At 39.0% G+C, this 15,405-nt stretch overlaps 1 protein-coding gene and 1 pseudogene across 2 annotated transcripts in view; both read left to right on the top strand.

Moving 5' to 3' along the window:
* Positions 1 to 269: 269 nt before the first annotated feature.
* On the top strand, positions 270 to 388 carry LOC119265189 (annotated as a pseudogene).
* A 2,395-nt stretch (positions 389 to 2,783) lies between these two features.
* Positions 2,784 to 15,405, top strand: part of fmnl1a (formin-like 1a) — a 37,693-nt gene continuing 25,071 nt past the window's right edge. The window contains exons 1-9 of one of the 2 annotated variants that reach the window (XM_017697521.2): positions 2,784 to 3,098; positions 3,350 to 3,694; positions 7,851 to 7,934; positions 10,817 to 10,900; positions 11,105 to 11,178; positions 11,342 to 11,425; positions 11,616 to 11,762; positions 12,578 to 12,689; positions 14,485 to 14,561. In XM_017697521.2, the coding sequence (XP_017553010.1) occupies positions 3,533 to 3,694; positions 7,851 to 7,934; positions 10,817 to 10,900; positions 11,105 to 11,178; positions 11,342 to 11,425; positions 11,616 to 11,762; positions 12,578 to 12,689; positions 14,485 to 14,561 (824 nt within the window). In that variant the 5' untranslated portion in view covers positions 2,784 to 3,098; positions 3,350 to 3,532. Of the gene's footprint in view, positions 3,099 to 3,349; positions 3,695 to 7,850; positions 7,935 to 10,816; positions 10,901 to 11,104; positions 11,179 to 11,341; positions 11,426 to 11,615; positions 11,763 to 12,577; positions 12,690 to 14,484; positions 14,562 to 15,405 lie in introns of those variants that run through there. The other variant, XM_017697520.2, reaches the window with a different exon arrangement.

Genomic DNA, 15,405 nt, shown 5'->3' with positions numbered 1-15,405 from the left:
TGTCTACAAATTGACAATACACTGTGATAGCAGGGCAAGACCTGGGGGAGGTGCCACAGCTGCTGTAATGCAGCGCTGCCCCTGCTGTGCTATTTACTAATGTAATGTGAAAAGTGGAACCCCTGACTCGGCCAATCATACAGTATCAGACCATATAAGTGGTAAGCCAATCATATCAGACCTCGCTGGTTGTAAGCCAATCATATTAGCCCTGTGGGAGGTTCTCTGGTTTACTTGCTTAGTAAAGTACCATTAGTCGGCAAACCGCCAAAAATACTTGATTGGCCGGGATGAGGCTGGTTGTGCTGACGCTTGTGAATTCCTCAAATGCAGGAATCTCGACTATATAATTTCTGGTAGAGGGGGACTGCGTTTGCTCTCTCCCCTGAAAAGGTTTTTTGGGGACTGGAAAAGTCACCGGTTCGAACTCATGAGTCGACAGTAATTGACAGTAGTGTCCTTGAGCAAGACACCGCTCCCCGGCTGCTGTGGATTGGGCTGCCCACCACTCCGGATAATTGTGCTCACTGCCCCCTAGTGTGTGTGTGTTCACTAGTGTGTATATGGGGTATCACTGCATGGATGGTTAAATGCGAAGGTTAAATTTCCCCGTTGGGGGGGCTAATAAGGGTCTTTTAATCTTAAGCTGAAGACAGGAGTTTGGCTGAAAGCTCACTAAAATAAACATTAGACCTTAATTAAAAGCTATAATATGTAAGCAGTAAGTAGTTACAGAGTGACGACACACTGCTACAATGTGGATTTATGGCAAATTATGGTGAAGTACAGCTGGCTGTCCAGTTTTACTAGGTTGCTTGTTAGCTAGCCAGCTAACTTTGCGCTCAATTGAGGCCAAGAAAAAGTGATAGACAAGCACTAACGTTAGCTAGGTGCTGACAAACCAACAAATTGAAAAATATTAATAAACTTTAGCATTCTATATAGTGAGAATGTGAAGGAGTGACAGTGATAGAAATAATGTTATTGACAGCTCTTTATGTTCTTTGTTTTTATGTTTCTCTTCAGTATTTGCCACCAGTATTTGCCATATGTTGTTGTTTACAGTAAGTCAACGTCAGTGAAAAGGTCATATAAGTGTTGATCATAACGAAGTTGTAAATCTCTCAGATTGTCAATGTGTACGTGGAAATTAAGGACAGGTCTGCTTACTCTCTGAGTTTGGTACATTTGGTCAAGTGTGAAAGCAGTTTTCAAGGCCGAAAACGGTTCAGAGACCCGAGCTCTGATCACCCTTAAATCAGTGGTCTGGGGTCTTCCAGTGAACTCTCGCCGGTCCACTGTGCATGTGGAAGCTATCTGCTCACAGTGCCATGTGTGGGGTTGCATGATTAGTTCATTTTGTAACCAGAACTTAACTCAATACTTCCCTTTTCAAGTTTTGGGATGACAGGAAAGGTTTGTTATGCACAGTTAAAACTGAATTTAATTGAGCTTAATTGAGAAAATGTTTTGCCACTATGACCATAAAATTTTGTCAACTAGCATATTAAACATGCCCACAAAACAAAATCACACTCTTTTTGATTGCACCAACTGAGACTGAACTGATGGATGATCTGTGTATTTGAATAATGTAGACTTTGCAGCTTATCTAAGAGAGAGAAGATAGCATTGCTTGATTTTGTTTGATCTGTGTCTGTGGTAAGTGGAAGGATATTTTTAATATTTAAGCCATACTAGCTTTGTGCTTAGTACAAACTACAAAGAGACAGATCCATTGTGTCAGTTTGACCAAATAGCCGTTTTTGATTTTCTGGTTGTTCTTACTTTAAATGTTCATGATGAACAGATATTTTGGTGCCAGTAAAAAAATTGTACTGGGGCATGCCCTCCCTTAAAAGAGATGTAGCCTCCCGATCCATAAGCCTTTAGTGACACCCCTGGCAGCATATATTATGAAAATAGGAATGGCCTAACGACAGACCCTTGTGGTACACCACAGCAAATGCCTTGCTCTCTGGATACTTATTATTACTCTGGATATTTATTCAATGTGTAAATCTTTCCAGAAAGGCCTAAAAGTATAAGGATGAGTTGTGAGACTTTTCTCTCCCCTGTATTCAGTGATGGTCATAAATTACTCTTACAATCCTGATTCATTTTTTTTGTTTTAGTGAGGAGAAAAATGTTAAGGTATAAGATTCAACTTAGCCGAGAAAGGAAGGGCAGATAAAAAATCTGTAATTGCTCATCAAAGAAGAGTCTTGAAATTGTGTTTCTTAAGTAGTATTCTTATAGCAGCAACTTTAAGGGGGGCCTGGAAAGCAAAATTAAAGAGACAATTTAAATTGTTTGCTGTATGTAAAGTCCATAGAATTTCCTTTGGTATTATTACAGTCCTGTTTTATATGGGTAACCACAGGTATGAGTGCTATAGCTTGTAGACACTGGGACTGGAACGATTAAAAATAAGGACTAGCTTATGGAATCTCTCTACTGCAGTAATAACATGTGCCATGTGGTGGCGTTCTAAGGTAATTATTGCACAGAAATGTGTCACAGGGTGTGTATTAGGCCCTCTGTTACAAACCAGATCATTTTAGTGCTCTACTACCAATTTTATTTCTCTGGCATAATTTCATAAAAAAATAAAATAATTTTAATTTTTCAACTGGATAACAGTACACCCATGCCAAATCTTCTCTCTCTCTCTGTCTCTCTCTGTCTCTCTCTCTCTCTCTTTCTCAGTTTCTCTTGCACTCTGTTTCAGGAAGTGCCGTGCTTCTGCTTTTCTTTGTGGTTTCCTCCTCTTGCACTTCTACCCTCCCTTGTGTCACTGGTAAACGGTTGTTCAAGCAACGAGAGAGAAGTGCACCCTGACAGGTGTCCTTATCAAACACGGCTGTTTTGAAGGGAATCTCCAGAGCTGTTGGTCAGAGAGTGGACACTGGAGAAGTTTGAAGAAGGATGCTTCCGCGTGTGTCTCCCTCAGCCTGCCAGCAGAAGAAGATGAGCAGACAGAGGCCTAACGCCAAGCACATTCAACACTGAGCCTTAGTGCAGAGCTGGACGGTGTTCAAAATTGGATTCATTTTGCCTGAAGGACTGCTATTGTTTTTAAAGTGAATGTTAGCATTGTAAGTGGCATTTCTGGTTCCCATTTTGCCAAGCACAGGTTTTTGTATGTGTCTGGGTGTTTTTTTCCCTCCATTCTGAATATTGAGGTTGCTCAATATAGGACACTTCTTGCTTCTTCTACTTTAAACTGTCCACATTTCAAATAGTTTTTGCTTCTCGCAATAATTTTTTTGTTGATTATTTTTGCTTAGTCGTTGTAATTTTGTTGGATAAAAGCCCTGGGTTTCTCAACTGTTGCTGTATCTGACAGCATGTCATAGAAGAGATGCTTTGACGTCTATCCTGGACCTAACTTTCCGGAGAGCACTGTGGAGTTATCAGCTTTGCAAAGGACGGACTGCTGTAGTGAGCTGGCCGAGATTGGTCAGAAGCCGTCTGTTGGGATTGTAATTGGCTGGAGGGTGGTATCCTGGAATTCCTACGGAAAGTAGTGATGGGTAACGTGGCAGGTGGCCTGGAGCCGGAGGGCGCAGAGGCCCGGGCCTCGGTGGGCGGGGCTAATCCCACACCCGGCACACCCAAGAGGAAAACGGCTCCCCCTAAGCTCCCCATGCCCCCCGAAGAGGAACTAGAGGAGCGCTTCAATGTGGTTTTGGTGAGTGTAACCTTTCATGCGAAGGTCCACAAAAGTACAGATTAATGCTAAAGTAAAACAACTTACTACAAACACAAACAAACAGACAAAAATGGATATACAGATATGCATAAATGAAGAATGTACAAATGCAAAGGCTAAGTGCATAAATATTTTCAAATGAATAAATAAAATACTTTCAGATGTGCTTAAATCCAATGAAGGTTCAAAAGGGAATACAGCTTAATGTTAAAGTACAGATACCCTAAATACCCTCAAATGTACAGATATAATAAATACCTTCTTGTATAAAGGTAAGAAATACAGATTACTGCTAAAGTAAAACAAACAAACAAACAAACAAAGGTGGTGGAATAACAGACAAATATGACTAAATACCCTTATGTGATGAGGAGGAATATGGTCAAATGTACAGATGTGCACAAATGCTCTAATCTTATAAATGTGCAAAATAAACTACAAATGAAAAGTCACTAAAATAAAGCAAACAAGTAAATAAGTAAAGAAATAGCAGAAAGCACAAATGTGCTTAAAAAACCCCCAAATGTACAGATCTAGATAAAAACCTTCAGATGTAGTAAGATATGTAAAGGAGACTAAATAGACCTGCATGTACAGATGTGCTCAGATGCACAGGTGTGGATAAATACTTTGAAATGTACTTGTGTGCACAAGTGCTCTGGTCTTGTAATCTTACAAACAAACAAATACAAATGTGCCTGAATGTATCCCACACAGATAAGTAAATGAATTAATGAATAAATAAATAAATAAATAAATAAATTAATAACAGATGGACAAATGAATCTAAATGCCCCCAACTGTACAGATGTGCACAGAGAAACCTTGATATATCTTACAGTGGTCAAATAAATATAGATGCTTTAAGAAATATAGATGAATACTGAAATAAAGTCACCTGGAACACACAAGCAATAAACAGTTAAATTGAAGAATTACAGCATTAATTTATGTCAGATAAATATAAAAAGTATATATATATATATGATGTCATAAATAAATAAAATAAAATGAAACAAATCACCATGTTTCTGCATACAAAACAGAATGTTTTCTTAATGAAACATGCTGTGGACTCACTCAACTCTGGCTCTTGAGAAAATGGCTAGTTAGCTGTTCAGTGATGTTAGAGAAACATTATTTATTCTAGGGAACAGATGCTTTTAAAGCAGTTTGTGTAATGTACTAAAACCTGGACATCTTGTTCTAGGTTGATTGGGGCAATATTAAATATGACTTAGGCTGAAGATATAATTTGTACTTCTTGTACTTTTTGCATTAGCGGGACCCCGTAAGAGTGAGATTAGCATGTACACTGAGTACTTGCACACAGCAAAAATATGGCAGTGTGACACTGACCTCACTTCCTCTTTACTCTCTTTTTTTGTAGCACTAGGTCTGCACCAACATGGCAGGTTTGAAATCTGTACGTGTTAGGAGGGTGCAGGCCAGACCTTAACACGAAATAAATGTGATTGAAACTCGAGTTGCTTGGAATGTTTGCTGTCGACCAAAATAAAACAATTAGAGTGAAAACCAGACTGAGAAATAGACAAAAGGGAGAACTCAGATCAATCAATAGTGTACAAAGTATTGCACTCAATAAGAAATGCTGGTATTTCAAAAGATCTGCTTAAGTAGGACTAGACGTAATGTAGGAAAAGGGAAAACGTTATCGTGGAGGAAAGTAGTGATGTAAATATGTTCATCTGTCTCATATTAAAACTTTAGAACTTTAGCATTTTTATTTTTTGAAACCATTTAAATACGGCATTTTACAAATCATCCAAATGACTTCAATGTCTGTACATAAACATATAGCACGGTGCAAAAGTCAGAGATCACCATTCATTTATTTAATTTCCAGTCAGTATGGCTGAAAATGTAACAGAAAATTCAACAGAAGCCTCAGCAACTAAATATAATATTAGACTTTTCATAATTTATTGTGTTTATTATTTGTCTTTATTACAGCTTCCATTCTATTTAGGAGAGTCACTTTCAGTTTCTCAGATAAATCTACAGGGATGTTTTTTCCACACCTCCAAAGTTCAGTCTTAGAAGTTGGTTGCATTTTCTGCTTCTTTATGATCCAAGCAACATTCAGTGATATTGAGGTCTGGACTCTGGGGTGATCAGTCCATCATTCTGAGAACAGCAGCGTTTTTAGTTTGATGTTTTTGTTTGATTTTCTCACAGTGCAAGGCTGGACAGAAACACCTGTGGATGTTTTCAGATCTGTAGCAGCTTGATTTTCTCTTCTCTCTCAAAGATGAAAGCTTTAGTGCTGTTTATCTCATGGTTTTGATGTCTACCAGGTCTTGTGTGGTTGCTAGTCCCAGTTTCTCTAAATCTTTTGTAAAGTCCTGTTTTTTCACGTATTTTCTCTTGGTTTTCTCCATCTTTGTGCAAGTGGATTGTCTTATATCTAATCTCCTCAGAAATATCTCCTGAAGAATGAATAGCTTGTACTCAATGGCGGTTTTGACATGAAATCAAATAAATGACTGTTATCTGTGCTGAGTTCTTACCCTTGCTCCACACACACACATATATATATAGGCTATGCTAACTGTTCAAATGAAGTTTAAAAATATTGCTGGTTATTATCATTTCTCATAAAACCGCAGTGGCTTCTCGCTCCATCCCCAGGTTGCAGGCGCCTCCCCACCCCAGCACCCTAAAGTACCTTCACCCACCGACTTACAAAAGAGAGAGAACGCCCAAACGGAAACCACAGACTAATTCAGGAGAAAACACCCAGAGCATGTGATACCGCTTGTCCCCTCAGCATTGCACCATTTTCTACATCTCAGTCAACATTCAGAAACAGAGCAGCAAACCGTTATGGGCTACTGCCCTGAGGTGTGGCAGGTGCTTCAGATTATGCATATAAAGCATTTCGCCTTCTATGTGGTACTTAGAATCTCCCAGGAAATATTCTGTCCCAGAAGTATAAAACTTGAGTAACAGAAAACAATATGAAGTGCGTCTTTAATGTTATGTTATACAACATCTGCGTGAAAAGTGGTAGCGTGAATATGCCATAATGTTTTTAACACAATTACATAGGTGCCGTTAAAAAGAATCAGTTTTCTCCTTGAATGATGTCATATGTCAGACATGTTGCCATGGAGACCGTGTTTGTTACCTGTATATGTTAGGTCTTTTGGGGGAAAGACTGACGTTGACGCAATCGATGATGAAAGTGTAAATTTGTGGTTTTGAAGAATTAACACACTGATGTCTGTAGTCTAAATATAGCCTGAAATGGATATGATATGGCCTTTTTAGCTGTCATAAGAAAACCTTGTAACAACTTTGTTATTTTATTCATTTCTTTTTTTTACAGCATATGGAAATGCCAGCTGCTCACTATGCTATGTGAACATTTCATGATGAATAGACCAAGATAAATGGTCCAAAATTACTGTTTTTTCAGGATAAAATGTTTTCTTATTATAGTGGCTACGGTATGTATTTGCTGCAACATACTGTTTGAATTTGATATCACAGACAGTGTCTATATACAATATGTGTTTGTGATCATAGTCAGCCACTATATACAGTATGCATTTACTATCACATTCAGCACATACATTTTCCACCTTGCCTCAGCCCATCTTAAATGAGCTCAGGCCCAGAGAAGGTGGCAGTGTTCAGTTTCTGGATCCTGTTTTTACATGGGTTTCATCTTTGCATGGTAGAGTTTTTTTAACTTTTATTCGTGGACGCAGCAACAAACTGTGTTCCCAGACAGTGTTTTTCATACTATTCTATAGTATTCTCCCAATACATACTGTTCTAGAATGTTCTTCCATTTACATGGTTCTAGAATGTTCTCCCCAATCCACACTGCTTTTTCTCATTTAACACTTCTTTTTTTCTAAACACTCCAAAACATGTGTTTACATCAGAATGTTGGTGTTTGTTGGAAAATGTCTGGTCAGTGTGCTCTGGACTTAAGACTAAACTTACACACCTCTACCAAATTACAGTAATAGCCAAATATTTAAAAATATTTTAAATATTTTAAACTTGCCCAAGGCCTTTCAGATTGAATGTCCATTGGGGCTCTCCATGAATTTATTTTTCATTTTTATTTTTGTGCTTTTCTATTGTTCCATCTCTGCAGAGCTCCATGAACCTGCCTCCAGATAAGATGATGCTTCTGAGCCAGTACGACAACGAAAAGAAATGGGAACTGGTCTGTGATCAGGTAAGATGTAAGAAGTGGAATTTACTAAACAAGGCCATCAGCAGAACTTTAACTGACTAACATTGCTTCATACCCACAAAGAAGTTCCTATAGACACAAAAACTCTCAGTTTTATATGAACTGACCAACATTTGACCTTTTAGCAGTGAATTAAGAAGAGATGTGAGAAGACACTGAAGTGTCAGTCATACTTCTCTGATCTACTGTGATTTCCTGTAGCCATCTGTTTATTTCTCTGACTTCACACACAGCTTCGTGATAGTGAGGGGAGTTTAGCACCGAGCTGTGGTCAGACAGGTTATTCAAATGAACTGTGGGAATTTCAGTGTTGTTATTTCAGAAGTAGTTGTTTTAGTAAGACCAGAGATCACTGTCCATAATGTTTTTTTGCATTCAGTGGTGAATTTACTCTGCAGGCCACACTATATTTCCAGTAATAGGCAATTCACATAAGAAGCCAAGCATTAGGGAGAAGTGAGAAGTGAGAAGGAAGCAGGTAGAGGAAAGTGGTGCTTCAGAAATGAGTGCTGTTCACTTTGTAGGAACTTCACTAAATCTGAAAGATAAAAGTAAAATGAAAAATTCATGCATTGTTTCATCTCTTGATCTTTTGATCACGAGGGAATCATCTTTTAGCCGCCCATCCATTCAAGCATTAATCCAAGCAACTATCCATTCATTAAGACATTAATCCAATCAACTAACCAATCATCCATCCATCAGTCCATTCATACATTGATTCAGCCATTCACCCTTCATACTCATCAAGCAATGTAAATATATCCTCAAAGGTAAAACAGTGGTTTTAGGGTCTGATTGTGAACCTTAAATAAGTAAAAATGTTTTAGAACAGAACAGTAAAATAAAAAGCCTGGAGACGAGACAGGGTGTGTGGAGTCGATACAACAAAAATATTTCAATGAATTATGGTACAGTTATGTTCCCCCGACTAAAGGTACTGATATGTACTCCTGAGAGTACCACCTCAGTGACAAGAGGGGTACTGCCCCAGTGATAGTTTCACTCCTTTTTTGACTGAACGTGTAGTCAGTGGATAATTGTTAACCAGTTTTATGATTAATAGCTGAATAATCAGTCTGCAATTTAGGGTTTAAGCTGGTTAATATCAGAACCTGTACAGTGGTGTATTGTGGTGGAAAGATGAGGACAGTGTTGTGGTAACAGTGGAGTGAATGTCTGAGCAGGAGTTCAGGTGCAATGAGCAACTCCAATCATATGCATGTCTAGGAAGTGGCAACACATTTCCTGTGTTAATATTTACATCTCTATGGCAACCACAAGATGCTCGCTGTCATGTTGTGGGTGCAAAGTTGTCATAGCAATGCAGCCCACAGGTCTCATAGCTGTGATGATGTTCTTTTTTTCTCTGTGTTGATGAGGTTAGTGTAAGAAGGTAGTGGTATAACTCAGTCGATGTTCTGCAACGCTGTCCATCCAGTATGAGTTCAAATACAAACCTCTCATAGACAAAAGGTGTTATATAGATGTACTGAGGTGACCAGTCCCAGTTATCATATCCAGCTTGGACCTGTCCATGCATAAGCCACAAATGCACTGTTGCTAGGATGACCAAGCTTTGCACAAAAACTAGTCCATTTGTTAATCTATACAAAAAGCAGATAACATCAGAAAACATTCCATCCATCCATTCATCCATCCATCCACCCATGGATTTGATCAATCCATAAATACATGTATCCTTATATCATCCATGCCTTCGATCAATCCATCCATCTATCCATCAATCTGTTAGTCCATCCATCCATCCTTATATCCATCCATCCATCCATCCATCCATCCATCAATGCACCTATACATCCATCCATTCTTTTATCCATCCATTCATCCATGCCTTCGATCAATCCATCCATCCATCCATCCATCCATCCATCCATCCATCAATCTGTTAGTCCGTCCATCCATCCATGCATCCTTATATCCATCCATCCATCAATGCACCTATACATCCATCCATTCTTTTATCCATCCATCCATCCATGCCTCCTTATATCCATGCACCCATTAGTCCATCCATCCTTATATCCATCCATTCATCAATGCATCCATCCATACATTCTTTTATCCATCCATTCGTCCATCCATCCATCCATCCATCCATGCATCCATTCATCCATCCATCCACTCATGCATCCATCAATCCATCCATCCATCCATCCATGCATTTGATTCATCCATCCATCAGTCCATCCAACCATCCATCCATTCATCCATCCATTAGTCCATCCATCCACCCATGCATCCATCCATTCATCCACCCACCCATGCATTCGATTGATCCATTCATATGTGTATCCTTATATCCATCCATCCATCCATCCATCCATCCATCCGTCCATCCATGCTTTCGATCAAACTATCCATCAATCCTTCCATGCATCCATCCATCCATCCATCCATGCATCCTTATACCCATCCATCCATCAAAGCACCTATACATCCATCTATCCACCCATCTATCCATCCATCCATGCATTCTTATATCCATCAATGCACCCATCCATCCATCCATCCATCCATCCATCCATCCATCCATCCATCCATCCATCCATCCATATGTCCTTTTATCCATCCATCCATCCATCCATCCATCCATCCATCCATGCATCCTTATATCCATCCATACATCTATGCATCCTTGCATCCATTCCATACATCCATGCATCCTTATATCCATCCATCTAAGCATTCGATTCATCCATCCATCAGTCCATCAATCCATGCATCCATCCATTCACCCATGCATTTAATCCATCCATCCACCCACCCACCCACCCATGTATTTGATCCACCCATCTATTCATGCATCCATCCATCCATCTCTATCTCTCTGTATTTATTAGGAACGTTTCCAGGTGAAGAACCCTCCATCAGCATATCTGAATAAGATCAGGAGCTTCTACCAAGACCAAGGAGTGACGCGCAGGGTTAGTTCACTGCTTTTCTACACTACTCATCTGTTTTCTTCATCTTCAACATTATTGGAATAATGTTTAGACCTTTTTCAAAGAGATTAGTCTGCAACACCTGGAGATAACTGCAGTCAGTTCACAATGTTATGGTAGTTTTCAGAGAGAATATTGTGTCTAATAAGGTCATTGAATCGTTCTGCCTGTGATCCCACCCCACAGTTTAAGAAGCGGATTCAGGAGTCCACCCAGGTCCTGAGAGAACTGGAGATTTCCTTGAGGACCAACCACATCGGGTAAGGCTTCATTTCAGTCCCACCTTTACTTTTAAATCAGCGCTTTTGGTTCAGTGCAGAATGTTACATTCTATCTCTCTCATTTTCACTCACTGTTTCTCATCCCTGTCTCCTCTTGTCTTGTCCTCTTGTCCTCTTGTCCCCTGTCCTTCTCTCTGTCTAGATGGGCTCAGGAGTTTCTGAATGAAGAGAATCAGGGTTTGGACGTGCTAGTGGAGTATCTTTCCTATGCTCAGAGTGATGCACCGTAAGTTCACTGTAATTTCAAGAGAATTTCTCCAGTTGTTTTGATAAAATATATAACAAATAATTTGACAAAATGTTAGAAGTGGTTTTCAAGGCGTGATTGCTGTGAGGGAGCTAGGTTTAACAATGTGTAGTCTTTGATTATGGACACACAGTATGCAAATACCTCTGAATGCCACTGTGTCCTACAGGTTTGAGTTCAGCGAGTCAGTGGAGAATGGTGGCTCAGTTACAGATCACAGGAAGCTGTCAGAGAGGTCAGTGGAGGATCTGACCAAAAACAGCAATCATTCACCGACCCACGGCATGACCAGGGCCGCCCGAGCTTTCACTGTCCGGTGAGTGACCACTCCAAACCAGCTTGGCTCAGCAAACTCACACGGCAGTGAATGTATGCTGCTTACTGAAAGAGCTCTGACATGGATCATCATTATCCATCCATTCATTCATTCATTCATTCATCCATCCATACACTTAATTATTATTCCATCCATCCATTTATGCATCCAAAATCATCTAACATCAAAAAACAGTCCATTCACCTATTCATCCTCTTGTCTCTATCTGTACATTCACTCACACACATCTTCTAAGCTGCTTCTCCTTCTGGGTCGCTGGGGGTGCTGGAGCCCATCCCAGCCGCGAGGCAGGATATACAACAGACAGGCCGCCAGTCCATCACAGGGCAGACAAGACAGATACATTCACTCACACACAGGGGCAATTTAGCATGTCCAAACGGCCTGACTGCATGTCTTTGGACTGTGGGAGGAAATCGGATAAAACTCACACAGACACTCTTATATCACTCTCTTGCTCTCAGCTCACATCCAGACAGTGGTGGGGTGATTCTTAGCCCCACTCTCTACAATAAGAGTCCTTAGCAAACTGAACCAAATGAAATAAATGAAATAAAGGCTACAGAACATGTAACCTAACACTAACATGCAAAAGCATTTAACGAACATGCCTCAATATTAATATATTGTGTGACTCAACTCACCTGTCTTGTCTCTCTGTCTCTTTCTCTCTCCAAAAAAATAGCTTTTCATATGATATTTTTATACTAATTTGGAGCAGGCATTCATATCATTATGATGTCCTTTCTCCTTTTTCTCCACTGCTTTGTTTTCATGTATTCATCTTCTCCCAGGCTGACCAATCTGGCCCACCACAGAAAGTCTCTGAAAAATGCCCGCCTTGCCAGCCAAAGAGATGATGTCCATGTCTGCATTATGTGCCTGCGAGCCATCATGAATTATCAGGTACAGCAATATGCACAGAAAAACACTAAGTTTATGCTAGTTTATTATAAACATCTCTCTTGTGCTTACACTCACTGGCCATTTTATCAGAAACGGTTATTATACTTACTGTTCACCTTCTATCAAACAGTCTCTAACAGTACACCAGCAAGGTAGATGTTTTTAATGAATGGCCTGTAAGGGTATTATTCCACTGCACACTACCAGAACCTTTGGGACTAGAGAAGTGGAACCAGCCTTTTACATTGGCCATTGGTTCAGTTTAACCCCTTGAATGGCTCATACTACCACCACCATGTTGAAGGCATGGTCCAAACTCACAAAATCATCATTAAGTGCACCAGAGTATAAACTAGTGCAGTATGTTGAAGTATTGATTGATTTTTTAATTACTACTTTTAAAGAGTGCTGTAAGGCAGAGGTGGATGAAGTACACAAATCATGTACTTGAGTTAAAGTAGAGATACCCAAGGTAAATTATTACTCCAGTAAAAGTAGAAGTCCTTACTCTAGACCTCCACTTGAGTAAAAGTACAAAAGTATTTGTATTCAAATGTACTTAAGTATTGAAAGTAAAAGTACTAAAAGAATAATTATGGCTCTGATGTCCTTTTAACATTTTTGTAACAAGACTCACTTCATGAACTCATTTTAAATGAAAATCCTCCAGCGTCTCTCTTGGTAAACCAGTCTTTTAATAGAATGCCATTAATTAGTGACGCTGACGTCTATTAAAATGATCATAAGCACAAAACACTGAAGGTAAACAGTTTCCATCAGGGAGAACCGAGTGGCTCTGAAATCACTTTTACAAACAAGCAAAGTTTCAGTTTAAGATTTATTTGTAAATTAGTTACAAGTTGAATAAAAACTTGCTTTAATTTCAGGATCGTAAATAAGTTTCCTTTACTGTATTGATCTGTAGGTTCATAAACATAAACTAACAGAAACAAATTTACTGTAAAATGAAAGTGTTTGTATGAATTCAGAAAAAAAGAAACATGTCAGTCACGACTGCTTATGTGCACATATTTCTATATTGTGGTCTATTTACACAAAGTTAGGTTAGTTCATCATTTAGGTGACGTATGTGCTCCCAAATCTTTACACTGCTGCACTGATGTTGAACCGTGTGCTGCACTGGGTTCTGCACTTTGACCAACAGGTCAAAACAAGCTGAGAACAAAGTGACCGCTGTGCCCTGATTGGTGTTCTTGCTTTGCACTTCATTTGCTTTGACATGTTACATTTTTATACACACAAAAACCAAAAGGAACAGATTTCTCAAAATGTAGTGGAGTAAAAAGTCAGATATTTGACTTTGAAATGTAGTGGAGTGAAAGTAAAAAGTCGCCCAAAATAGAAATACTTAAGTAAAGTACAGATACATGAAGAAGCTACTTAAGTACAGTAACAAATTACATTTACTTAGTTACTGTCCACCACTGCTGTAAGGTAACATAAGCATTTATACTAGCATTTATATTAACGTCCAGAGAATGTGTGTGCTTGTTCATATTTCTAGAGAGAAATGTAAGCTTTGTTGGAGCCTATGTATGATTTTGTGTAATTGTACATGTTTTTGTGAATATGTGAGCACAAAAATGTGCAGTGTATCATTTAAAATAATCCAATTATTTAAGCTAACTAGCAAGCAAGGTAGCATGTAACCGAATTAGATGCTTTAAAGTGACATAAAATGCCCAAAAAGACAATTGAAAAAAAACATACTTTCTAGATATAAAGAAAGGACAGTATAGTCAAGATTCATGTGTGTGCATTTTTTGTTGGACAGTCTGGCTTTAACCTGGTGATGAGCCATCCGCGCTGTGTCAATGAAATTACGCTTAGCCTCAACAACAGAAACCCCAGGTAAGAGTGTGTGTGTGTTGTGGATGCTTGTTGATTTTATTATAAGATCTGCATACTGGACATAGCAGGAAAGACTATGTGTCTATATACAGTACTGTGCAAAAGTCTTAGGAAGCCATAAAAATGGTTTGTCACTATCTTGGCAGTAAGAGTGTTTTTGCTACTAAGAACACTAAATAAGTCAATACATATCATAAATACAGATTTATATTTTAATACATACAAATAAATAGATAAGTATGTATAGTACGCACACCTTTGACCACTTCACAACAACTGAACTGTGCATCACTGTGCCACGGCATAAAAACCCAGTGTGCTATTAATGGAATAATCTTTGACTCTCCTACTGCTTGCATTGACCAGCGAGTATATCGATGAGGGAAGAACCTATTTGTTTGTTCATACTGAGGGGCTGGTGACTGTTCTTAACTAGAACTAGGCTGGTCAACTGACAGGCTAAAGGATAGCTAACAACATAAACAACTCCATCATTAATATCACAAGCTTGAAGTAAAGTACTTGTGTTATGATTCCCTGTAAAGTCTAAAAATGTCACTCAAATGGATGAAATGCTTCAAATTTCCGTGTTATAGTAAGAAGTCGCGTCAAACCCAGGCCGAATCTCAAATGGCTCCGTACTCCCTAAATAGTGTGCTAGCTATGAGAGTTTAGAAATTCAAGCCTCTACAACCAAATAGTGCATCATTTATCAAGTTTGGATGTGTCTGAGTCCCAAATGACTATTTCTTAGCTGTATTTTGCTCTGTTGGGCTGCAGAATCCAGTATTTAAATTCCTCTATAGTGCACTTTTATAGGGAGAAGGAAGCCATTTGTGATTCA

This window comes from Pygocentrus nattereri, chromosome 14, assembly GCF_015220715.1.
Source record: "Pygocentrus nattereri isolate fPygNat1 chromosome 14, fPygNat1.pri, whole genome shotgun sequence".
NCBI classification, from domain to species: Eukaryota; Metazoa; Chordata; class Actinopteri; order Characiformes; family Serrasalmidae; genus Pygocentrus; species Pygocentrus nattereri.
Note: the sequence above shows the minus strand (reverse complement) of the source record. Positions and strands in the feature narration are given on the sequence as shown.